This window comes from Artemia franciscana, chromosome 5 (assembly GCF_032884065.1).
Source record: "Artemia franciscana chromosome 5, ASM3288406v1, whole genome shotgun sequence".
NCBI lineage: Eukaryota > Metazoa > Arthropoda > Branchiopoda > Anostraca > Artemiidae > Artemia > Artemia franciscana.
This window is the reverse complement of record NC_088867.1, coordinates 13,667,375-13,695,103: the sequence shown is the minus strand read 5'-3', so window position 1 is coordinate 13,695,103 and position 27,729 is coordinate 13,667,375. Positions and strand designations below refer to the sequence as shown.

The following is a 27,729-nucleotide window of genomic DNA, read 5'->3' as shown; positions in this document are numbered from 1 at the left end:
ACCATTAGGACAGATGCCTTTGTTGCCTGAGCTAGACTTTCTAACTCAGCCACTTTATCAAAATTTAAACTTTCAGCATTTGCGTAAATAAACCTAGGGAAGGAAAAAACATCAGAATTATAATACTTTACCTTAGTGGTGTTTGATGTTCTTGTTGTAGGTCTTTGTAAGAATATGTTATTTCCCTGGTGGGTGAGGCTGTCATCAGGATTACCCATACCAACCAGGGGCTCAAATTTATTCAGTACTGGAATTTCGGCTGAAACGAAAGAAATTGTGTCCTCGCCATTGGGGGCTGTGAGGGTGGACAGGAGGGGGGAGGTACGGGGATTTGAAACACTGTCGGGGGGCTCGGGGACGTTATCTTTTGTGGGGGGTAGAAAAGTTGATGCTGCTGAGGTAGCGGATCCGGGAAAAACATTCCGACCGACCGAGAAGGCGCAACACACGCTTGGTTGGGGGTATGTTGATGTACGGGAGGGATTGTTGGTAAGGGGGGCCACGGAGGTCCGCAAAAGGTGTAATCGCGATGTTTTTGAATTCGTAACCCCCATCCAATTAAGTTTTTTGATGCCGGGTTCGGATCCAGAAAAGTATTTTCCTGTTGATTGGTGTGACTGGAGCTACGTCTTTTTGATGTACCGCAACACGCATGCGCGAAAACACATTCTTTTTCCGTACATGATAAAACACAACATAAATCAACGTGGTCAAAATTACACTCATTATTACTGCAAGTTTTCGAAATAAAGCGCGGACATATATGTAAAAAACGACACTTTTTTCTGTGCTTACAGAAACCATTTTCATTAAAATACCGACATATCTTGTTAAATTTGGGAGCCTCTTTCACAAAAAACCTGCATATAATATTACATCCTTTACTGGTTAAGGGCTTGCGCTTAACTTTTTGTTGCACTATTTTCTCGAAAACAATTAACGGTTCATCTTCAGTCGGTTGAATGTTACGAAGATTATTCTCGTCAGTTAACCTTACGTCAGCTAATTTAACACTTTCCTGAATCTCGTTATCGAGGATCATTCTCACACTGCATGCACTTTTTACGTCACTTAATGAGTTACAAATCTGATTGCTCGGGCCTTGTATAGAATTATTCATTTCAGAGCTAAAGGGAGACGAGCGTAATTTCACGGGTGGCATGGGTGAAAGGATTCCCAACTGATTTAACTGCATCATTAGGGTGTCAATAGTTGTTGTTTTTTCGTCAGTTAAGTTCTGAAGGTTACGTAAATCAGATTGGAGTGATTCGTGAGCATTTCTTAAGGGTAATAGTTCATTTTGAATAGCTGAGAGTTGATTCTCAAGAACGGAACATTTGTTAGTTAAAGCTGAGACTTCATTAACGTATTCAGAACAATTCGTGCATGGAGTTTTATCCTCACTGCTGGGCCTAGTTACTGTCTTAGTTTTGGGATTAGAATTCCTTGGTGTGACTATGGGTGTGTTTTTGCCAAAGGATCTAGGTCTAGGGCACGCTTGTGGCGTAACTTTGCACGGAATTTTCATACCGCTAGTAAATGAAGGTAAAGTGGGGAAGTCACAATTTAAGCACAACCATACCTGTAGTTTTTCTCTTGCTCCAAGCGTGATCCTTGCACACTTAGGATGCCACCATTGACTGCATTTGGTGCACTGAACTGTCCCACTAGTTGCTGGGTTTCTACACTCAGGGCAGTAATATTTAGTCATAACTAACTTGGAAAAAAAACTAGGTGCTGTGTACTAGGCTGATTGGGAGGAGGACTACCTCGAACCCGACCAACTCGTCTTCACCCGGGGTAAAAACCACAGAAATTCTCTACCTGCTGTGCGGAGATTCAATATCCAAAATAATCCTCAAGTTCATATTTTTAAAACGAAAATCATAGATTAGATACACAAATGTCAAACAACGCCACTGCGTGTAAATAAAATTGAAAATATAATTTTGACAGCACCTCTCCGCACGCAAGTCAGATGAAGACCGGATCTTAATGAAATTTGATATTTAGAAAGAACTCATGTCTCAAAGCTCTTTTTTTAAATCCCTACCAGATTTGGCGACAGTGGGGGGAGTTGGAGGGGGAAACCGGAAATCTTGGAAAACGCTTAGAGTAGAGAGATCGGGATGAAACTTGGTGGGTAGAATAAGCAAATGTCATAGACATGTGATTGACGTAACCGGACTGGATCCGCTCTTTTTGAGGGATTTAGGGGGGTCCAGTGCTTTGGCGAGTTCGGTGCTTCTGGACTTGCCAGGACGATGAAAATTGGTAGGCGTGTCAGGGACCTGCACAAATCGACTTGATAAAGTCGTTTTTGCCGATTCGACCATCTGGGGGGCTGAAGGGAGAGGAAAAATTAGAAAAAATGAGGTATTTTTAACTTACGAGTGGGTGATCAGATCTAACGAGTTCATACGATCTTTGTCAGATACGTTTTTTACGTCTAAGTTTTAGACAGAGAAAAGGATGGGAGGGGGATGACTTAAGACGCATTCTTTGTGACTTATACCTGGCTGTCTGATAGGTCGCTGGGTGGTTAAGGGCTTACTGGTAGGCAGAATCCGTCTGAAATTACTTATGCTTACATCAGTAATGCCGTACTGCTCTATAAGATGTTTTATTATGAACTCGTTGTCACCGTCTATTCCTGATGTCCTGCCCCGTTAAATGGAAGAACTAAGATATATTTAATGGGGTAGCAATTAGCATATTCATAGCCAGTGTTGAAAAGCACACTGAGGAGTGTGTTTGTCATCTACCTAGCAAGGTAATTAAAAAAACTGTAAATTTACCAAAATGCCAAATGAAGAAATTATAAAAATATCTAGTGTAACCTCATATGCAGCAAAGGTTCCCTGGTTGCTACTCACTCTAAAATGAAATTGAACGTATTGATTTCAACCTGCCTCAAAAACCTGAATCCAAATAAATAGTTAGACCAGATGGCATACACCCTCAACATCTAAGAGATGCTCATGCTGAACTGCCTCTTCCATTTACCCAGATTTTCTATATTCTCTAGATTTAAAAAAGTATACCTGCAGACAGGAAGATAGTATATATTACCCCAGTACACAAAGATCGTAACGGAGGTCAGGCAGTCCACTATTGACCAATCCTTATCACCTCTGCTGTTGGAAAAATACTTGAAAGCATAGCCAACTTCACAGTCATTCAGCATCTGACTCATTGGTTGAGAACAACCTTATTGATGCATGTGAAAATGTCACCATACTTATTGGAAAGGGTTTTCCAGTAGGTATGATTTTGATAGACTTTGCAAAAGCAATCAATAAGATGTGCCACTGGAGACTGCATATTAAGCTAAAAGCTATTGGAATTAACTTAGAAATTACTGACTGGATGAGTTCTTTCCTGAGTAATGGAAAACAAGCAATACAACTGTTTGAGGAAACAGACAAATATTTCTTTCAAATGCTGTTGAAATTAAAAGGGGGTGCCTCAAGGCACAGTCCTCATCCCAACTTTATTCAATACCTTAATTAATGATGCACCTCCTAACATCAAAAACAAAATAAGCCTTACACAGAGAATTAAAAAGTAATTGGTTCAGTTGAAAGACCAGATAAAATAGAAACCATACAAGCATACTCTGACTATTTACTTACTGAGTAGAGACTTGGAAGCTGGAGTTCAATGTTCAGAAATACAAAGTAATCCACTTTAGTAAGAAAACACCCAAGACATCAATACTCAATTGAGGCAGTGGACAGACCAAAACAACCATTGTCAGCAGTCATGCCAAACGAGACCTGGGTATATTAGTTGAAGAATTAAAGTTTAATTTACATTCTCAGATTGCTGCTGCAAGGGCTATACAGACTCTTGGTATAATTAAAAGAACTTTCTGTAGTTGTTCTCTCAACTAAATGCATCTGAAGTTTCTGTGACATCCCTTCCCTTCATGGCTTTAAAAATTGAATTTACCCCTACTGGCTGATGGCTGAACGATAATAGATATGATTACGCCGTTCAAGCTGCTCAACCATGAAAAGCTTATCCCAAATATCTTTCAACCGGATAATTCTTTCAAGAACAAGAGGACATGACGAACAACTTTTCAAGAAGAATACCAACTTAGGGTTGCATAGCAAATTCTTTCCAATCTGGTAGAGAGTCTATGGAACTTGTTAGATTAGGAAATAGTTTCTTCTGCCAGTGTTGAGTTGTTGAAATCATCAGCTGATAAGGAATAGTGCAACAAGCCCTGGCAAACAGTTTGGGACTTACCTGACCAATCAGCTCACTTATTTAAGGTAATATGCTGTAGGCTCTGTTAGTCCATCTGGAAGTCTGATATTTTGTAAAACTTAGTTTATTAAAACTCTTGTAGGATGAAAACAGTCTTCTCTATCAAGTGTAATAGGGCCATCTATACAGAGTATCAAGTAAATATGTGCATACCTTCTGGCAGTAAGATATTAATCTTCTAAAAAAAACCACACACACACTTGGAGTTCCTGGCTACTCATCAAGGACCATCCAAATGCTTGTTATTCAGCTAATAAGAAAGGATTGAATAACCGAAATCCCCTTCTGTAACTCTGAATAATCTCATTGGCTATGTTCTACTAACTAGCGGAAGCCGAGGAAAAAACAATATCTTCTTTTGAGTACTTTGATTCAACTTAGAATAATAACAATCGTTTCCTATGGATCAAATCAGTTCACTCTTTAGCGAAGTTTCGGAAGTTCAGATAAGTTTTGTATAGGATGAAGAGAAGAAACTCCTTCGTGGTTAGCGTAAAACGTGCATCTCGTTTAACAATAAATTGACTTGGAACTGCATTGGATGATAACTTGTTTTTATTACTGAATGCATTCGATGGATATATGGTCTTGTCAAAATGACACTAGAAGTTTAAAATTAAAAAGAATGCAAAAATAGGTATCAAATTAAGTATTCTAGCTTTATTTTGAATGTATGGTTGCATTTGGTCGCACCAAAAAAAGTTCTCTTCTTTTTGCGCCAAGGGCAATTTCTGCTCAAATAAGAGTTTTCTTCCAAGTAGTTTGTTAGCGACATCTAGTTACAGATTTTTACATCTGTAACTATCAGAAATCTGACACCGGGACACAAATAACAACCGGGACACAGGGAATATAAATGACGACCGGGACACAGGGACACAACTACAACGGGGACGCCGGGGGGCACAGGGGGATATATAAATGACGACCGGGACATAGGGAATGTTCGATTAGCAATCACCATCAACAAAGCTCAAGGGCAATCATTAGATTAATGAGGTTTAGATCTGAATACGGATTGTTTTTCCCATGGACAACCGGGACACAACTGACGACCAGGACACAGGGAATATAAATGACGACCGGGACACTCAAAGAGAAATTACAGACCGGGACACAAATGACGACTGGGATACAGGGAATACAAATAACGACCGGGACACAACTACAACGAGGACGCCGGGGGGCACAGGGGGGATATGTAAATGACGACGGGGACACAGGGAATGTTCGATTAGCAATCACCATCAACAAAGATCAAGGGCAATCATAAGAATAATGAGGTATAAATCTGAATACAGGTTGTTTTTCCCATGGACAAATGACGACCGGGACACTCAAAGAGAAATTAAAGACTGGGACACCGGGACACAAATAACGACCGGGACATAGGGAATATAAATGACGACCGGGACACAGGGACACAACTACAACGGGGACGCCAGGGGGCACAGAGGGAATATATAAATGACGACCGGGACACAGGGAATGTTCGATTCCGGGACACAGGGAATATAAATGACGACCGGACACTCAAAGAGAAATTACAGACTGGGACACCGGGATAGTTACATCTGTAATTATCAGAAATCTGAAGGATTTCTGAAGAAATCCTGAGGACCATTGATAGGACATTAATATATCTGCCCAGTTTCAGAGGCCATACTGGCGTGGAGTGTACCATTCGTCCCTAAACATAAATGCAAGCCATATAAATGAACTGTTATTGTAGGCTAGTCATGTCAAGGCTCCTACTTTGTCACTATTTCAACTATAAGTCACTATTTTCAAAACTGTTCACTATTTGTCACTATTTTCGAGAAATGGTCACTGAAGTCTTTTTTTTTATGAAAATGGCTAAGTTTTTTTTTCGGAGATTTTGTGCTTTCAGGCCAATGCAAACGTCGTTTAGAGTGGAATAATTTGATAATTTTTTTTTGGGTTCTCTTGGATTAGGAACTATTGATTGACCACTTTCTGAAGTTTATCCCCCTTGATTGCAAAGCTGCCTAAGAGTCCAACCATGAAGGCAGAGTTGCAGTTTGTTGCAGACAGTGCTGACTACTTCGCAGTGTTTGCTGAAAACTTTCAGTGTTTATGAACCTCTTGATCCATCTCTTGTTTGCGGAGCTAATGGAGTTCATACTAGTACTGTCTGGATGTATATTGAACGGAAAGGATGTTGAAGAAATGACTAAGAGGCTGGAGGCCAAACTGCTTAATGTTTCATCGAATATGAAGAGTCTAGCGGACACCGTGTTGTCTTATGAGTACTGAAAGATGTTGGAGAACGTCATAAGAAATCTTTCTTGTTGAAGGTACCTGAATACTTTATAGATTCAGCTTTGTACTTGCTAAAATACATATCTTCGAACAGTGGCTCTGCCAGACTGCTGAAGAGCTTCAGATGCTTTTATACTTAACTGTCATACCAAAGAATTCGAGAGAATTCGGGATGTTGTACTTCTGCCCCTTTAAACTGATATTGTTTTGGTATTTTTTTTCAGGTCATACGTCACTTTTTCGACTTTTTTAGAGGAGAAAAGTGCGTAGGAGCCTGTCCATATTTGATCATTGTCTATAAAGGTGCTGGCCAATTTCTCTTGTAAGAAAGGGGGAAGGGGAATGTAAATAAAGACCAAAAAAGTTTTAGGCCTGTGTTTTCAAATTCTGCAAAAGTTAAGCTTTGATTCAGAGTCCATTTGAGAGGGTGGTGGCTCTCATCACTTTTAGGGTTACCCTTGAGGTCATCAGGGATATCGTATTAAAAATAAACATAAGTTTAATAAAAAAAATAAATGAAACTTAAGAGTAACATTAAAACTTCAAATGAACAGAAATTATTCCATAAATGAGGGTTGCACCCTCCCCAGTTTCCCGCTCTTTACGCTAAAGTTTGACTTTTTTCCCCCAACACTTTAAGAAAGACTGTTCAAGTACGAGCTCCCTAATAAATGGTTTCATCACAACACTCTAAAATTTAAGTGTAAGGTGTGGTGGGTTGAGAAGGGAAATCCCCCTCAAATATGGACTAATTCCTGTTTGTTTCAAGTTATAATGTTACTCTTTACTTTCATTTGAAAAAAGCCTGTTTTTGATTTGTAGATTACTCTTTGAAAAAAGTGTTGTTTTGACATGAACCAAATTATACTGGATCTTTCATTAATTATGAAAAACGCATCTGTCTTTTTGACTTTCAACAGTACCCTGATTGAAGATAAGCTAATTGTGATAAATTATTACTGGTCAATTGTTACTTTTTGGTGAGATCGGTCAATCATATGCAACTTATCACCAGAATATATTTGAAACAATGGCATTTCTTGTTTATAGTCCTATTGTTAATTTCTTTTAGTTTTCGGACTGTGTCTGAACCTAGAAGTATGCCTGATGAGGTAACAAATTTTATTTTACATTATATCGAAACTCTGTTTATTGAAAAATGCAGGAAATAATCAGATAACTAGAATCATTTAAACAAACGTTATACTATTTGAAGCATAACAAAAACACAAGTGAAAATATTATATTTACTTTTGGCGCTGACTATAAGTAGTTTCAGTAACTGGTATTTTTCGTATCAGAAAATTCTATACCAATCGACAGAAAAGACGAATAAAGTTGAATTATTCCATTCAGTTCTCTGGACTGACAAGGATTCAAGGTTCATAAACCATTGAAAATTTGATTAAATTTCTACAGATGACCTAGATCAAAATGAAACACTTAAAATCAGTGTAATTTCCAAACAAATTCAACTCTTGAAATCTTAGTCAGTCCCTGAAAGGTCAACAAATTTCTGTCGCAGCTATTGATTCTATATCACTCGGTATAAGAAAATTTGACCCCAAAACCCTCCATTGATTCTATATCACTCGGTATAAAAAAAATATTTGACCCCAAAAACCCTCCATATATCTTAATGTCACTCAAAACTAATATTGGAAATACAAAAAAGTGCTTTGCTTTATTAGTCATGGACCGCTTTTTTTTAGGATTTCTTCGTGGTAGGTATTTTGTTTCGTCTTTTACTATCCTGGCTAATGAGCGACATTGTGATAGAAATCTTGAAATGTTACTTTAAATTGGCAAAGCTGGCATAACTTTTTCAGAGTTGCATAAAAATAATTAAGTGGTATATAAAGTTGTATGTTAAAACTACCATGAATTCACGAAGATATGACCTTTAAGGATAGAAAGTTGCTTAAGATGTACAGAAAAAGTATATTATACAAACATACAGAAAAGGTTATAGCATTTTATAGGGTAATTTATTTTTGGTACTTTGGGTTACATGGAGACACTGCTTATTTGACGATAGTGAACAGTCCATTAGTTGCCGCAGAATCCAGTTATGTTGAAAAAAAAAAAAAAAAGGCAGAATCAGATTTAACACCTCAATCTTTTTCTTCCGATGGTAGCTGAAGCCTTTACTCTTTTCGTGTGTAGCAGCAGCCGTTTGTCTCCACGAAAGTAAGGGGAAATTCTTTAGGACCACTTCGTACCATATTCTGATTTCAGAATTCCACGTAACGTTTTCGTTTTAAGCTTGTTCCGTCTGTCCGTTTTTATTGTTTTTGCTACACCAAAAACCTTTTGACTACAACTATTGAGAAAGGAAGAGAAAACACAACAGTTACTGCCAATTTTAGATTTGCTTATGCCTCGGTCCCGTGAGTTTTTCTTAGAAAAACAAAACAAAAAACGAACGCCAATATTTAACCGCATCTGTATTTTCAACATTGATGAAACTTTGCTTCCTACAATCCTGTTCAATTTTGTATCCGTCCCATTATACTTTCTGATGCTTTCGAACGAAGGGTTCAACATGACTATCAGATTTCTGAGAAAATGGGACGGAAAACGACTTCCATCCCATTTTCCTTTTCGGGTCGGTTTTCACGTCAAAACGCTCCTATAATAATTGATTATTGCTTCAATTAGCAATAAAGTTTTTCAAGACTAGTGGAAGAAACTGAAGCCCTTCTGGCTTGATTTGGAAAGTGCTTGAATGCATTTTAATATCAACCATTTCAAAGTGAGGACACATATATATCACCATGGACCTGATGCATGGACCTAATGATTATTGCTTCAATTAGCAATACAGTTTCTCAAGACTAGTGGAAGAAACTGAAGCCCTTCTGGCTTGATTTGGAAAGTGCTTGAATGCATTTTAATATCAACCATTTCAAAGTGAGGACACATATATATCACCATGGACCTGATGCATGGACCTAATGATTATTGCTTCAATTAGCAATACAGTTTCTCAAGACTAGTGGAAGAAACTGAAGCCCTTCTGGCTTGATTTGGAAAGTGCTTGATTGCACTTTAATATCAACCATTTCAAAGTGAAGACATATATATTACCATGGACCTGATGCAGAAGGCATCAAAATTTCAATATTTTGAAATGACACCTTTAAACCTCTAATAACAGACCCTTGCAAGTCGCTAAAGGTAACCACAGCCGATAAAGCGGATTGTTCAACCTAATATAGGGCAATAAATTATATTTTAACGAAATATCTAATTCTCTTCAGGGGAAAGGGGTCTGGACCACGAATCCCTCCCGAAAATCCCCACTTTATTTCATTGTCGAGTTGCATAAAATGTTACCTCATTAAATAAGTGACCTCTTCCCAACTCTTTATCACCCTTTCTGTAATATTTTTCTGTTTTTACTAAATTGTGTTTTTAATTCAGAAGACTAAATTGTCTTTGCATTTTTATTTGGTTTAATTCCGTTATAAACTATGTGAGTTCTAATATTGTATCCTTTGTAAGCACAATTTCTTCTGAATATCTATTGTTCGTTGAATATCCTTAAGCTATATAAAACTAATATTTGGGAGATACAGTGGTTTCCGTAATTATGACTAACCCACCATAGATTAAATCTAAATTAAGTTTATCGTTTTTGCAAGTCTGATAGGTAGCCCGGAAACTGTCTCAGTCCTCAAGTTAATTAAAAGTTAACCAGGGAAAGCTAATTATATATTGAAATTATCTCTTAATCCACTTAATTTTCAAAATTATATTCATTTACACTTAACTTAGTTAATTAAATTTCTTATTTTCTAGATGAAAACAGTGAGCGTAGCTTTAGTTCTATGTTTGAATGTTGGCGTGGATCCGCCAGATGTTATCAAACCTCACCCCTGCGCGAGGTTGGAATGCTGGATTGGTAAGTGTATTGTTCTCCTCAATGACACCAGGGAGGTTTCCAAAATAGCGTACGGATCAAGTTGTCTTCATCAGCGTGACCAAAGTATAGCATGTTAGAAATGAGATCTCACTTTTGACATAGAATGAATCTTGAAAAGAAAAACATAAAATTTCATATTCGAATAAAAACAACCTGTATTCTTTTTGAAAAATTCAATCTGGACTAGATACCTTTACTGTAATCGTAAGGCCTATGTAGGCACAATGTATTATTATTTTTCTTTGTTTGTTTTTTTTTCGTGCGGAATCCCCCAGAGTCTGGGAGGTAGGGGTTGTAAGTTATGTCATAAGGGCGTATAAGGTTTTTTGGAAGGGATGGTCGTGTGAACTTTAGAAAATGCTCATTTGATTGGAAATGTAAAGTTCGAGTTTCCTTTTAAGAGTAACAAAAAAATTAGAAAGCGAATTGCCCCCCTCCAACCATGCCACCTTTTTTCTCGAAACGCATTCAGTTTAAATTGTGAGATAGCCATTTTGTTACCAGTAGTTCAAAACTCATGTAACAGAGTCTTTAGCGTGGACACAATCCCCCAGTGCCCGTGGGCAAGGGTTCCAAGTTGTGCCCCGGAACATTCAAGGTTTTTATGGAACGGGTGGTTGTATAAACTTCAGACCGGATGGAGGTCATTTGAGTGGAAGTCGGTAGTATTAGTGCCCCTTTAAGAGTCAAGAGTGAATGGAGGACAATCAGTCCCTCCCCCCTAAGCCTATTGTTTTTCAAAACGTATCCAATCGAAATTTTAAGAGAGCTAATTTATTCAGCATTGTCGAAAGGTCCAGTAATTGTGTCTTTGGGGGTCTCAACCTTCCCACAGTCCTCAGTACATGGGCTGTAATTTTGGCAATTCGTTCATTGTTTACACATACTATATGTTATTCAGAAAGGTGTGCATGTTTAAACTTTACTTTCCAAGAAGACGAAGGGCATTCAGGTAAGTCTTTCAGAGAATGTTGAGCGGATTGTTAAAATAAACTAAAACACATCATGTGTACACGGATTGTCAAAAGGGTGTAACACAGGAATAACTGAGTATATTAACTTGGAAAATTCAGGAAATGATAAGGGAGATGATCAAAAGCAATATTTGTATGACACCATCACCACTACTACTACCACGCTACTCTATTTACAACATTGAGGGGAAATTTGAACTAAATCAAAAGACGTTATGTTCATACACACTGTCAGAATAGCGTATCTCAAAAATTGATTTGGGTATTAAGTTTGGATTTTCAGGGAATGCTAAAAGGGGAAGATCATCTCGCTAAAAGGCAATATATGCACACTACTGCTACTACTGCTGTTATTGCTACATTTACTACTACAACTATTTATATTGCAATTACTTGTACTGCTAATAGCATTGAGATGAAAGTTTCAAGAACTATATGAAGATACAGGTCATCAAAAGGCCATATCAGCAGTGTCCTAGCAATGGCTTAATTGTAATAAGCTTAAAATTCTAGGACTTGATGAGAGGAATGTTCTACTGACCAAGAGGTAATATTTTAATACTGCTGCTGTTAGTAGTACTACTGCTATTCGATACCATTACTAGTAATGTTAATGCTACTACTGTGACTATGATTACAGCTATGCCTAAGGGTATTCAAGGAATTTTAATTTCCAAGGAATTTTGAGGGGGAAGGTGAACTGAATCACAACGTGCCGTCTGTAGGCAAGTTGTCAAAAGGGTGTAATAGCAATATCTTAGGAACAGCTTGGTGTGTGAAGTTGAAACTAACAGGGCTTGTTGTGAGGGATGTGAACTAACAAAAAAAAAACCAAAAAAACCAAAAAACATTTGTATCCTAATTCGGCTGCTTCTACTCACAATACTAGCCTACTATTGTTACTATTACTACTACTTCTACTACTATTACTGCCACTAAAGCTTAGGCTACGACAATTCATTCTACTGCTACTACTACTACTACTGCTATTAAAACTAAGGATATTAAAGCGAAAAATTTTGGGATGTATAAAAACTGTATGGAACTAGTTCGAAACACACTATTCCCACACAGGTTGTCAAGTGGATGCATCAGAAATGCTTCAGGAATGATTGACGGTATTAAACTGAAACTTTCAGCGTGTGTTGAAGGGGATGTTTGAAGAAACCAAAGGTGATATATGCATACTGCTACTAATGCTGCTACAACTATTACTACTGCACATGCTAGGGATATTAAGGTGAAGCTTTTAAGGAATATTTAGGCGGATGTTGAACTAAATTTAAAACAAGCTATGAGCATGTGTAATTTCAACAGGGTAACAAAACAATATCTGGTGAACAACTTATAATGCAAATTTAGACCTTTAAGGGTAAGTTATGGGGGATAATTGAAAGTTCTACTTCCCTTTTTAAGAGTAAAATACGATTGGAGGGAAAGCAGCCCTTCTTTCAGGCCCATTTATTTTCCAAACGCACCCAGTCAAAATTTTGAGACAACCATTTTGTTCAGCATAGTAGAATGATCCCGCAACTATATCCTTAGTGATAATGGCTATGTCAAGCCCCCACAATTATGCAAATGGCCCATTGTGCTATAAAACTAAATATTGCTTTAAACTAAATTAAAAGACATTGTGTTTATGGTTGCCAATAACACACCTCAGAAATATATCGAGAACGAATGGGGGTATTAATTTGAAACTTCTCGGGCTACTACTATTACTACTTCTGCTCTTACAATTTGAATAAATAAAGAGTGTGAGTGTATCTAGGTTGTCGACAGCATAGATATAATCTTGTGGGAATGATATTTAGTTTTATTCTTCACTTCAGGGGTTCTAAAATTGAATCAAAATATGCTTGTTTGTGTCTTATAGAAAGGATTCTTATAAAAAAACTGAAAAGTGACTCGTGAACCATGAAAAAGACTATGTCAATAAAAAACGAATAGAAATTAATTTAAAAAACTTTTCCCACAAAAAAGTTTTTCAAAGAATAGTAAAGAGCTCCATTAAGCCAAAATAGAGCAGAAATAAAGTCAAATAATATTCCAAGTGTAAAACTGCCACAAATCACTATCAATAAATAAATGAAACTCAAAAAACGTTAGGAAAGAGTTTTTTGGCCGTTTTTCAGAGGGAACCAAGCTTTTTTTTTACTATTCTCTTTCCTTGTGCATCTGGATTCTCTTGTCGCAAGGACGTAAGGATGTAAGTTTTAAGCCAATTAGAAAAAAATTGGGCTTCTGTTTAGTCCCATTTTTTGGGAGCTGTCCCCATAATTTTTTTTTTTACATTATCTCCCCTCACCCAAGGTATTTACGGCTTTAAGTTTCAAACAAATCAGTAAAACACGTTTTTGGACCATGCCCGCTATCTTGGTTTAGCCGAGGCAAACACTCTTGGAGATTTTATTGGTCCATTTTAGGTGCCATATTTGGTGGGAGGGCGTGTCGTGGCCCCACACAAAGTAGACATTTGTCCCCTTTTTTAGTTTGTGCATGTTCCAAGTGCTTACGTATGCTGCTGTCAAGCTGATCGGAAAAATTGACCTTTTTGAGGCATCATTTCTGTGTGAAATTAAATAAAAAAAACTGGTTTTTTTAACTGAAAGTAAGGAGCGACATTAAAACTTAAAACGAACAGAAATTACTCCGTATATGAAATGGGTTGTCCCCTCCGCAGTCCCACGCTCTTTACGCTAAAGTTTGACTCTTTGCCACAATTCTACTTTTTAAAACAACTAAAAACTTTAGCGTAAAGAGCGTGGGACTGCGGAGGGGACAACCCATTTCATATACGGAGTAATTTCTGTTCGTTTTAAGTTTTAATGTCGCTCCTTACTTTCAGTTAAAAAAAACTAGTTTTTTTTTATTTAATTTCTGAACGTTTTTGAATTAATGCATGTTTGATTTTGGCTCTCCGCACATAAATTATTGAAATGAAATTAGCATATTAATTTTTTTTTGGCTAAATGGCTTTCTCTTAGTTTTGATCAGAAGATTTTGAGAAATAAGGGGTGGGGAAGGAGGCCTAGCTGCCGTCCAATTTTTCGGTTACTTAAAAAGGCTACTAGAACTTTTAATATTCAACGAACGTTTTTATTAGTAAAAAATATACGTAACTTAAGAATTAACTTACGTAACAAACTTTTATATTCTTATATTTTTATTATGTGTACGAGGGGGTTTGTACCCTCGTTAATACCTCGCTCTTTACACTAAATCGTAAGTTTTGTTCCAATTCTTTAAGAATGACCCCTGAATCAAATAGGCCGTAGAATAAATAGTTGAAATCACTAAAAATATTTTAGCATAAAGATCGAGGTATTTATCTCCTCCTAAATACCTCGCTCTTTATGCTAAAGTATTTTTAGAACCATTCATATGCGTAATAATCTCTGTTTGTTTTAAATTTCAATGCTATTCCTTACTTTCATTTGAAAAAACGTTTTCATGTTTATTTTTTCATTGTTTTTTTTTTATAGTAATGCTAGAAAATCCTGCGCCCTTTTCATTGAATTTTTTCCCCCATGGCATATTTCTCCAAGGAAAGAGCCTCCCACATAGCCCCCTCCCTCAACCCTACCCCCAAAACCAAAAAAATCCCCCTGAAAACGTCTGTATACTTCCCAATAACCATTATTATATGTAAACACTGGTTGAAGTTTGTAACTTGCAACCCCTCCCCCAGGGACTGTGGGGGAGTAAGTCATCCCCAAAAACATAGTTATTAAGATTTTCGACTATGCCAAACAAAATGGCTATCTCAAAATTTTGATCCGTTGACTTTGGGAAAAAAATGAGCGTGGGAGGGGGCCTAGATGCCCTCCAATTTTTTGGTCACTTAAAAAGGGCATTAGAACTTTTCATTTCCGTTAGAATGAGCCCTCTTGCGACATTCTAGGACCACTTGGTCGATACGATGACCCCTGGGAAAAAAAAAAAAAAAAAAAAAAAAAACAAATAAACACGCACCCGTGATTTGTCTTCTGGCAAAAAATGCAAAATTCCACATTTTTGTAGATAGGAGCTTGAAACTTCTACAGTAGGGTTCTCTGATACGCTGAATCTGATGGTGTCATTTTCGTTAAGATCCTACTACATTTAGGGGGTGTTTCCTCCTATTTTCCTAAATAAGGCAAATTTCCTCAGGCTCGTAACTTTTGATGGCTAAGACTAAACTTGATGAAACTTATATATTTAAAATCAGCATTAAAATGCGATTCTTTTGATGTAGCTATTTATATCAAAATTCAATTTTTTAGAGTTTTGGTTACTATTGAGCCGGATCGCTCCTTACTACAGTTCGTTACCACGAACTGTTTGATCGTATGCTGCTGAATGAAATTTTAGGCATGCTCCAAAAGTGAAATGATTCTTAATATTGGGATCCTCTTAGCCCAGGGATTGACGACCTTAAGTTTCATATAGCCCAGAAAGAAAGCTTTTTGGCCTTTTTTAGGGGGAGGGGGTTTGGTTCTAAAGGAACTAATATTTTGATTATATTCTCATTCAGAATTCGGGCTCCTTTGGCCAAAGGACTCAAGTATATAAATTTCGAGCTAACCTGATGGAATGTTTTTTCACCTTTTTTGGGTCACGTTTTCGGGGACCATGCCCTCCAAAGTATTTTTATAGACTATGGGTTTTCCATGTGATTATGGGCGATAAACAGATACAACATAGCTGGTGGTTTCCATTTTTTCTCTTTCGACCCATGGAAAGAGCATTACAGCCCTTAATTTTGAATTAACGAGGGCTCTTTGAAGTTTGTGCAACCACTCCTTTCTATTCAAAGTGGTTAGGGGAAAATAATTAAACGAAAAAACAAGTTTTTTCAACTGAAAGTAAGGAGCAACATTGGAACTTAAAACAAACATAAATTATTACGTATATGAGAGGGCTCCCCCCTCAACACTTCGCTCTTTTTTTGGCACTTTAAAAAGAGTTACTTATTGTTCTAATTAAATGACCCCTGTGTTTTAGGAGTCGTTTTTAAACAATTGGGGAAATATTTCAATTTTAGTGTAAAGAGTGAGGTGTTGAGGATGGGGCAACCCCCATCGTATACGTAATAATTTCTTTTCTTTTTAGGCTTTAATGTTGCTCCTTACTTTCAGTTGAAAAATCTTGTTTTTTATTGAGTTTCTTGTCGTTTTAAATATCACCTGTTGATGTACTCCGGACAATTACCCTACATCTTTCACGCGTAACATTGAATCGGTAATGAGAAAGAAAGTGAAGTAACGAAATTTCGTAGAGCAATTCTGGCAAATTTCCCCTGTGCAAAATTTCTCCTGAACAAGTTCACTCACTGGAAACTTCCCTTTTCATGGAAAATTTTCACTGTGCAAAATTCCCCCATTAGAAAATTCGTCCTCCCCTCCCCACCTGAAAAACTTATGCATTCTTTCGAATAACGTTGGGCAAACTTTATAACTTAAAGATCTTTCCTCAGGGGCTGTGGGGGGGGTGATGTAATTTCCAAGGACATAGTTATTGGGCCTTTCAACTGTGCTGATCAAATTAGCTATCTAAAAATTTTGCTTGGACGATTTTGGGAAAAAGTTGCGTGGGAGGAGGCCTAGTTGCCTTCCAATTTCTTTGGTCACTTTAAAAGCGCACTAGAACTTATGATAACCATTAGAATGAACCATCTCCCAACGTTCTAGGCCCAGTGGGTTGATACGATCACCCCTGAAAAAAAAAGAAGCATAAACAAACACGCATCCGTGATCTTTCTTCTGGCGAAAATTCCACATTTTTGCAGATAGGAGCTTGAAACATCTAAAGTAGTGTTTTTTGATATGGTTAATCTTATGGTGTGATTTTAATTAAAATTATATGACATCTGAAGGTATTTCCCCCTTTTCTCTAATATCAGACAAATTTCTTCTGGCTCGCAGCTTTGATGAGTAAGATTAAACTTAATGAAACTTATATATTTCGATTCAGCAAATAAGTCTGTTCTTTCGATACATCTATTGGTATAAAAATTCCGTTTTTTAGAGTTTCAGTTACTATTGAGCCAGGTCGCTCCTTACTTTCAGTATGTTATCACGAACTATTTGATATAGGGAGACACATGGTTATTGATTTGACTTAGATTGGTTATTCAGCCGTCTAGTAGTGGCTATGTTTGTTTCATTGTAGCATTGTTTCTGTGAATGGTTGAAATTAAAGGTGTCAATCAATCAATCAATCAAAACAACAACACATGCTGACCCATTTTCCCTTCAGAAAAGTATGTACTTTTTGGAGGCGCCATTTTAGAAACTCAATGAGATTTGGCAACACTGAAGAGCTACAAATCATTAAAATACCAAATCAAATAATAAAAGTTTAAAAAACTAGCCGCAGAAATTTCGACATTCACAAAATGGTTCATACCAAAATAGTCTACACCAAATGAACAAAGCTTTCCGAATCACTAGGCCTAATCTTCAAGCTGTCACTAAGTTATCTCCAACGTTCATTGAGCTAAAAAAAGAAGAAAAAAGGTCTCTTCTTGAGGCGGTTCCCTTTGTGCTTATCTTGGAATGTGGAGTGCGCTTCATCATCCTTTTTAATTTTTCGTAAGTCTTCCTTGAATTTCACAGTGGATAACAAATCCTCCTTTTTATGGTTTCCGTTATGATAGTAATTTGTCAAGAATCCTTCGTATCTTCATTATTTATAGTCCTATCAAACCTTGTTAAGGGGGCTTATTATTTAAAACTTCACGCGTAAAAGTGGTTTAAGGCTAATGGTCTTTTTTGTTCCCGCCCAATTTCTGAAACAGATTCTAAGAATCTTAATAACGCCACTGCTAGTATCTATTCGATAGCAAACTCGTTTATGAGACTTGACAAAAACATAAACAAGTGGGAGAAAAAAACAAAAGATGTTTGTTTAGCAAAAGCACGTTAGATTCTACGGAGATTAATTTAAATGAACAGGTTATGTAAAAGAAAATATACCCACTGCTGAGCTAAAAATAGTGTTTTCTTTTGCACATCAATTTAAAGGGTAATCCTATATTTTTTCGCTCAGAGATTTTGATTCGATGTGCATTGAATGCAAATGGTAGAACTTGTACGAAAAGTAGACAAATCTTTTATTTTCGAGATGGGTGTCTGTTTTGAAATGTAAAGCGTGAACTCTCCCAAACCTCAACCGAGACCGAGTCCGTTTGGAAATGAAAATTGTTTGGCTATTGGGAGAACCCTTGGGTATTGAGAATTGCAAGCAGTTAGCCAGGTGGGTGAAACACCCACCTGGCTATTTTCTTTTAATCTTCAGTTCTCGAAGTCCACCAGTCCCCAAACTTAAACCTCGTCATGTTACTTCTGAATTCCTTTTTACAAATTGTGATGAAAATGAAATAAATGAAATAATTATGTGTATGAAATAACAATCCTGTGGAGTAGATGAAGTATCGTTAAAGCAACAAAAACAATTGTTATTTCTATTTTGACTCATCTGATTAATTTATCACTTGAAGAGGGAACTTTTCCAGAAAGACTTAAATTAGCCTGAGTGCTACCCCTTCACAAAGGGAAGTCAAAAAATGAACCGAGTAATTACCGATCCATTTCTATTTTACCTTTTTTTCGAAGATTTATGAGAAAGTAGTCCATGAAAGAATGTATGATTACCTCCAGGATTAGAATCTTCTGTGCGATACCCAACTTGGCTTTCGCAAAGGACTTTCTACGGATATGCACCAGCTATCTGGAATTCAATCCCCTTGGAAATCCGGAACTCAAATAAACTTACTACCTTCAAGCGAGCAGTGAAGGGTCGTTCCAGAAATACTGTTTAGATTTGAATATCATGCGGTCCTCCTCTTTTCGATCTTTTCTTTTATTTTCTTTTTTTTCTTTTCTTTCTCTTCGTCACTCCCCTTTTTTCTCTTTTTTTTCTTTTTTGATAAATCCAGTTGATTCGTTGTTTCTGTTAGTTGATTGTTTAATTATTCTTTAGTTAAGTTTCTGCCCTAGTCAAGCACTTTTGTGCTTTCCTGGCAGATTATGTACATGTAATTATGTGTTTTTATTTAAATATATATGATTGAATTGAATTGAAGAATTCTTGCGAACAAAACTCTAGCACAGCTTGCATCAAACAATAAGTGCGTAATTGGTAATTTGATGTGTGTGTGTAGACTTGTTCCTGTGTTTGCGTACGTTTGTGTTTTTGTGCTCCTCAATCTCATCCTGCTAAATAACTAAGAAGACTAATCCGCCATTCCATCATAAATTTACTATGAAAAAGTAGCACATAAACAGAATTGATGGAAATAAAACTAATTTATTGGGAAGATAACAAGAGGAAAAGTTTGTGTAAAACGAAAAACTCAATGCATACCCGTACTAATGAACTTATTTTGGAAGAAATATAGCCTCTCAGGCGCATACGGGTTAAAGCACATAAAAAAGAATTTTTATTGAAATAGAAGAAAAGCGATAACAGTAAAAAGTTTGGGATTTCCCAAAAGGAATTTAAAAACCCTTGTCCATCGTATCTGCCCCCATTAAAATACAACAACGAAAACAAACAGTCCGCACATGCAAAAGTAAACTACCCAAAGAAAAAGGATGAATGTTTGAGAGGTTTTTCACTCTCAGAAATCATATACCTCAGGTGGCTAGTACCAAGCATGGCAGAAGTGTGCCAAGCATAGCGGAACTGTGAGAACAGTACTAAGAGTGAATGATCTGTGCCAAGCATGACATAAGTATCCCAAGCATGGCAGATGTCTGCTAAGTCTGATACAAGATCGTGATTTCATAGCAATCTGGGAATGTACATTATACAATTAGGCTAGTGAGTTAAGTAATTGAAAATTAAAGAGCCATTTGAAACAGACGGACAGAAAATAAAATCCTTCAATGATCTAAATGTGAAACGGTCAAACATTACTGTCTATGCATAATTGACTGAAAATGAAGAGAAATAAAAATAAATAATTATACCAAACATAAAAGAAATGGGTACTGCTATATACAAATAATTAAATCCTAAACGATTAAAAATTAAAATGAGTGCTAAAGTTAAACCAAAAAGGACACAAATTACTGCCCATAGGAGTTCGACTAGAGTTCCGTTCTAACCGTAAACCAAAATAAAAAATTGTCGCTAAATAGAATCTGTAAACCTTAATTGTTGATGTTTCCTGTAATTAGTATATTAAACACTAAATAATTATACATTACACATTCAGTTCATTTTCAATATCTTTCCAGTCACCTTGATTTTTATAGTGGTTTTTTTTTGTCAGTATTTTGGAATTAATAAGATGAAAGCTATTTTCCTTGTAATAAGATTAGGGCATTAACGTTATTTTGTGTTAGGGCGAGATGCACAAGATTTCGGAAAAAAACTTAAAGACGCTTTAATTAAATACCAAAAATGAACGAATTGTACAGAAAACGTAATAATTGTAGGAAAAACTATAAAAATCACAAATACTAAGCCCAAGTAACATACAAGAAATTTATAAGAAAAAAACTAAAATTGTTTGTATTAAATGTATTTAATATACTTCAGACCAGATAAGAAACTTCATTATTTTTGGACATTGACGAAGAATGAGACAGAAATTTATGGAGGAAAAAATAATTTTCCTTGCCAATATTTTTTAACACATTTTTTTTTATCAAACACGAAGATTTATCTATTCCAAATCAGACCAAATTATTTCTTCAAAATCACTGTTTTCATGCATTGAGTTCCTGGTAAATTCACTGTTCTCCCCCGATCCCTTCTGTGCGTTTTTTTTCTTGCTGTTCACTTCAACTCGACTCAACCTTCTTTTTTTTCCTCTTTTTATTTCTTGAGACAAGCTTGAGTCCTTCGGTTGGTGGGCTGTTGTACATTTTACAGACACAGGTTCTCTGATTTCCATATTCCTTGCAACCCTTGAGTCTAAAATTTCAGGAAGTAAGGATTCATTCCAGAAGGCTTCAAGCTTCGGAAATATTTTTTCCCAGTAGTCTTTCGATCGGTGAACTGTAATTATTTCCCAATCCTCAATAGAGTTATAAACTATTAAGTGGCATACCATTTTATCCAGTATCTCGAGTTGGCCTTGTATCTGGGCGAAATACCTGTGATTTTTTTTTAGCTGAAGACCTTCACTGGATAATTCAAGAAAAAATGCTTTAACTAAATTTTTTGACTGGGCCACATCATAAATGGTTTTGAACTCTGGTATATTATGCACCGTTTTTATCTCTATAGGTGTGCCATTAGGGAGCAGCCCATCTACAGATGCAGCAAGATACTGATACTGTGGATGCACACTGAGTCCTATTTGATCTCCCTTTACGACTTTTAAGTTGAATTTGTTTTCATATGCTTCTAGTGCCACTACTTCTAAATCTAAGCCCTTTTTCATTAGGGCAGAGCAGAATCTAGGTCCCAAGTTTCGAATTTGCTGAACAATTGGGGCAACTCTGGTGCTGTTTTTTCTGGTTGCAATTCTGTGGAAGTAACTACTAGTTATTCTCTTAGATCTTTCTTCAACCCAAGTGTCATTTTTGGATTGGCCCTTGGTACTGTTGAACAAACAGCTTATACTGGCAAAATCCAATTTTAAATTCTCGTCAGTATATTTTTGTATGGCCAAATTCATTTCATCAGAAGTCATGTCTGGCTTATTGCAATTTGGTCCATAGTCACGATTACCAAAGTTATAGTTTCTATTTTTTAACTTAGCAACGTGTTTTCCTCCAAGAGCACTATAATAACTGGTCAAATTACGTTTAGATATTACACGGAGTTTAGCCGTTTTATTACAATATTTTTTTGTTACGCTAGAAGGACTAAGCCCAAAAATATTTTTCCAAGCTAATTGATGCCATTTTGGACCTGAATTATAAGCAAGACTTGCTCCATGAACTCTTGCATGATATGAACCTCGTTTAGACCGGCTTATTTGCTTTCCTCCGATGAATTTAGCAACAACTGACATGTAGCTTTCAGCTAAGTTTGTAGTTGCGTCATTTCGAAGCTGCTCTGCTTTTCGACACACAATATTGACCTCTGTCATAACATCTTCAAACACGTGCAGGGGAAAATTATTCCACCGATCTTCTATTTTACTATTCACGGTCAATTCAGCAATCTTAGGACATCCAGAATCACATTTTGTGTGGTTTCCGAAAACATGGTACGGACCTCTTTTTAACAAGATTTTCAATTCTTCTGCTGTTCCATTATTTTCAGAATTTATTTTTATCGCACCCCTTAAATTTTTTGTCAGTTGCTGGATAATTCCTCGGGGAAGACATTTTGTGTACAAACCTTTTTTATTTTTGCACAAATTATATAGATGGGCTGTATAGTTTTTTGTGACGTGATTTGCACATTCATGTTTCCGTATGTTGGAACCGTAGGAAACACTTTGTTTTAGCTTATAAAAAACACTGGAATCACCGTCACCGATAAACTCTAAAAACTGTAATCCGTGCATCTCCTCACTGGAACGAAAGCCTTCAACTAGAACATCTGTTTCCATGCTCCTTGAATTTCCGTTATAATTCAGAAAGCAGAAATGATCTTTGGGAATTACTTTGGCGTTTGCAGAAGAAAAACATATATAACAGTATTTATTTTTTATGCCAACATATAACAGTTTTTTCGTAAATGCATCTATGATAACTGCAACACATCCTTTGGCCGAATAATCGTGTCCTTTGCTACGCTTATTCCAGCCTCCATCACATATCACTTTTGTCCAGTATGAGTCCTCCTTATACCTATCATCATGAATGGCCGATTTTAAGGCCTCTCGTCCATTTTCTAGTAAAATTTCCGATAAACTATTCATCCAAGCATTACCAAGCTGCCTTTCAATACGGGAATAAACTATTCGTGACATTGGTTTCACTCCAAGCACCCCGAAGAATTCACACAGTGTAGAATACCCTCCTCCACTACCCATGGCTCCCCAAACAGCCTTCGAATTCAAGCAGCCTTTAAGACTTGATTTTTTTTCGGAAAAAGCAACCTGTGTCTGGTCCGTAAAACTTGAAAGATATTCTTTTACGCTTGTTGCTGGACATTCTGGTTCACCTTTAATCCTCTTTTCCCAGTTACACTTATTACACTTAACTTTCAGTTCAGTTTTCAGGCCTTTCTTTTCTAATTGCTTTATAATCAATTTTCCGTGATCGCAACTGATTTTGTGTCTGAATGCTGAAATTACTTCAGCAAGGAAATACCTTAGATTCACAATGCAGTTTCCATCTGGAATTCCAGATAAGTCTATCTCAGTATTCGTATCGGGGCAATCAACACCGTGAGAACCACTACCGTTTCCCAATTTATTTGAATCGTCTATGAGAGGATTTGCTGAAAATTCTTCTGAAATTTTCGATCCATTTGACAAATTATCTTTATCTTGTTCTCCAAGCAGCACCTTTCTAAAAAAAAAATGAAAAGAACCATAGAAAAACAAAACAGCGACCCGGCTCAATAGTAAACGAAAGTCTAAAAAACGAAATTTTGATACTAATAAATACGTCAAAAGAATCAGATTTTAATTAAATTTATTCCTACCCATCAAAAGATAAGAGCCTGAGAAAATTTGTCTTATTTTGGAAAAAAGGGGGAAACACGCCCTAAAAGTCATAGAATTGTTTTGCCAGAAGACTGATCAAGGGTGCGTGTTTATTTGTTTTTTGTTTTCTTTTTCCCAGGGGTGATTGTATCGACCCATTGGTCCTAGGGTGTCGCAAGAGGGCTCATTTTAATGAAAATGAAAAGTTCCAGTGCCCTTTTTAAGCAACCAAAAATTGGAGGGCACCTAGGCTCCCTCCCACTTTCATTTTTTTTCTCAAAGTCAACAGATCAAAATTTTGAGATAGCCATTTTCTTAAGCATAGTCAAAAAACATAATAACATGTCTTTGGGGACGACTTACTCCCCCATAGTTCCCGGGGGAGGGGCTACAAGTTATAAACTTTGATCAGTGTTTACCCTGACCTGATGCCCACTTAATTGGACAATCTGTCTTGGCTTTTTCTACAATTGGCCATGACTTGACTTTTCCCACAACTATTCCTTTTAATTAAAAGTCAACGGTTGAGGGGTTTTGGCTGAGGGGGGGGGGGTAGAGGGGAGGGAGCTACGTTGAAGGATCTTTACTTAGAGGAATTTGTCACGGGGGAAAAGAAATTCAATGAAGGGGCATAGAATTTTCTAGCATTATTAAAAAAACACTGAAAAAATAATAATGAAGAAGTTTTTCAACTGAAAGTAAGGAGCAGCATTAAAACATAAAACGAACAGAAATTATTACGCATATGAGGGGTTCATCTCCTCCTAAATACCTCGCTCTTTCCGTTAAAGTAATTTCAACTATATATTCTACGGACTTGGTGATTCTAGGGTCATTCTTAAAGAACCGGGAGAAAATTTAAGCTTTAGTGTAAAGAGCGAGGTATTGACGAAAGGGCAAACCCCCTCATATATGTAATACAAATATACAAAGTTCTAGGTGCTTTTATAAGTTACCAAAAATTGGAGGGCAACTAGACCTCCTCCCCCACCCCATTTTCTTCAAAATCGTCAGAACGAAAATATGAGAAAGCCATTTAGACAAAAAAAGATATGCAAATTTCGTTGAATGGTTAGCCAAATCAAAACATGCATTAATTTAAAAACGTTCAGAAATTACATAAAAAAAACAGTTTTTTTTTAACTTCAAGTAAGGAGCGTCATTAAAACTTAAAACGAACAGAAATTATTCCGTATATGAAAGGGGTAGTCCCCTCCTCAACGCCTCGCTCTTTACGCTAAAGTTTCTTATTGTTTTAAAAAGTATAGTTGTGAGAAAGAGTCAAACTTTAGCGTAGAGAGCGGGACATTGAGGGACTACCCCCTTTCATAAACGGAATAATTTTTGTTCGTTTTAATGTCGCTCCTTACATGCAGTTAAAAAAAACTTGTTTTTTTTTTATTTAATGGACAAGAGGGAATGAAACTTGTATATGTAATTTTTACTTACCGGTATTTTAAATTCAGCCACCTTTTGTTGATAATTTTCTTCCTCATATCTCAAATGTCTTATTGACTTCAGTTGACAAGTCAACTAATCAGAGACACAATGCCTTGGAGGCGTAATGCCTAAAATTGGATAAGAATCCCGCCTTTTTTTCTATTGGCTGATGAACAACGCTATTAAGCCGGAAACAGGGGTAAAATAAGTAAAAAGTAAGCACATTTTGAAATTGTATTTTTCTGATTTTGCTTTCAAACTATTTATGATAGACATCAGAAATTTTCTGTAATGGTTGTAGATTATAAAATCTACATATGATCCAAAATTCTACCCTCTGGAGCCAACTTCATACCTTCTAGCAAGAAAAATGTTGAAAATTAAAATAATTTTTTGCACCGTTAAAAATAAAAATATAACAATTCTGCAACCAACATTTTTTTTTAAATACTGGCAGGATGAACTAAAAAAAAAATCTACTGTCATTTCCCATCCACTAAATTTTTATTCACCAAACTAAAATAACTTGATTTCTTTTTTTTGCACAATAGGTAAAGCATATACAGAAAAAGTGAAACCAACATTTTTTTCCTTTTTAACTCGAGAGTCATCAAAAAAAAAATCAGTTCAAAATCACCAAAATCGCAGAAGTTATTCATGATTTTCTATCATAGGAGAAATAGCATTGGACACAAATTAAGACCATTAGCCTTAATCTCAAAAGTATGGGATATGCTAAATTTTTTTTTTTTTACTGAAGCTAAAACTGAAAGGGAAAAACATTTTGGTGGGTTCCAGTGACGTTTTTAGTTTTGAAATAGCTCTGAGATGAGAAACACTTGTAATTAAGATTTAGGGGGACATGTAATTAAGATTTAGGGGGACATGTGAAGACATTTAAATGATTACTCTGTCTTCTTTAAGAAATTGGTTATAAATGAGTGATTGTTGTAATTAGCTAGCCCGTTTTTATCCCTCATGTGGAAAAGAGTTAGCTCCAATGGTGCTTTCTATATGCACGTAAAGTCTTTTGGTTTAGTTTAATATCGTAGATGTTGCATTTTTTCCATTTTGACAACTCGGATGTACTTACAGTCTTTTAATTTAATTTAATATCCCCCTCAAAATTCCCCACTAATCCCGGCTTAATAACCTTAGCCGTTTCAGAAGTATTGCATATATGCCCTTTTGACAGCCTTAATGCTATTGGTGCCCTTTGATTTAGTTTAACAAGACCTGTAAGTTTCTGCTTAATACCCTTAACTGTTTCCGGGACGTTGCAGATTCTTCGTTTTGAAAACATGGATGCACATAATGTCTTTTGATTTAATCCTACGTCCCCTCAATATCCACTGCAAGTTGTAATTTAATACCCTCAGATAACTCCTTAGGTATTGTAGATATGCCCTTTTGACAACCCGGATCCACAATTTCAACCAAAAGGGTAGTGAGCCTATTTATGTTTTTTGGAGAACCAAGAATAGGTTGATTGACCGTGAGCTAGTGCAGTGGATTGATGCTCTGCTTGGCAGTACGGGGCCCAGGATTCAACTGCTGCTGCCGTAATGTTGGGTGACATGCTGTCCACCTGTCCCTGTAAAAAAAAAGACCTATAAAATGTGCGCTATCAATGATCTTAGTATGGTATATTTTATTTTTATTATTGGATAAGGATTTTATTATTTTACATTTTATTATTTATAATTACATTTTATTATTGGATAAGGATTATTCATCGTTATCCAAGAAATGCTGTTTGGGAAGTGTCACGGGAGAGGAATCTATCAACCTAAAATCAAATGCTAATCAAACTCATCAGAACGGGAAACAAATCTTAGGACACTAGATATAAAGGATTTCTGTTAAAAAAAATACAGAATTTTGGTCTTCTTGTCCATAAATGATTCCCACGGAAAGTTTTTAAAATGCTGCTTGTAAATTTTACAATGCTATGTTAAATCAAACTATCTGAAGATTTGTAAGACACTTGGTAAAACACGAAGATTCGTAAATGCTATACACTTGGCCTACTTCTTATGTGTAGATCTGGCTTGGGGTTCGTTTGTTCGGCCTTAGTCCAATCCAGTCAGAAACTTTTCAAGATTCCCCACAGGGAAATCCATCTGAATGATATGATAAAACGAATCACAGACTGTGAATGAAAATTTTGCGTCAGAACCCGTAACTACAACTTTGCCAATGTCTTGCTCTATTTTCTATTAGCAATTAACCCGTGAAAACGATAAAATCCTCAGATGTTTTCCTGGGAATTGAAT

At 36.4% G+C, this 27,729-nt stretch overlaps 1 protein-coding gene across 2 annotated transcripts in view; it reads left to right on the top strand.

Moving 5' to 3' along the window:
- LOC136026998 (regulatory-associated protein of mTOR-like) overlaps positions 1 to 27,729 on the top strand; it is a 272,404-nt gene that overhangs the window by 9,316 nt on the left and 235,359 nt on the right. Inside the window, exons 2-3 of one of the 2 annotated variants that reach the window (XM_065703880.1) lie at positions 4,362 to 4,373; positions 10,378 to 10,468. In XM_065703880.1, the coding sequence (XP_065559952.1) occupies positions 4,362 to 4,373; positions 10,378 to 10,468 (103 nt within the window). Of the gene's footprint in view, positions 1 to 4,361; positions 4,374 to 10,365; positions 10,469 to 27,729 lie in introns of both variants that reach the window. The other variant, XM_065703879.1, reaches the window with a different exon arrangement.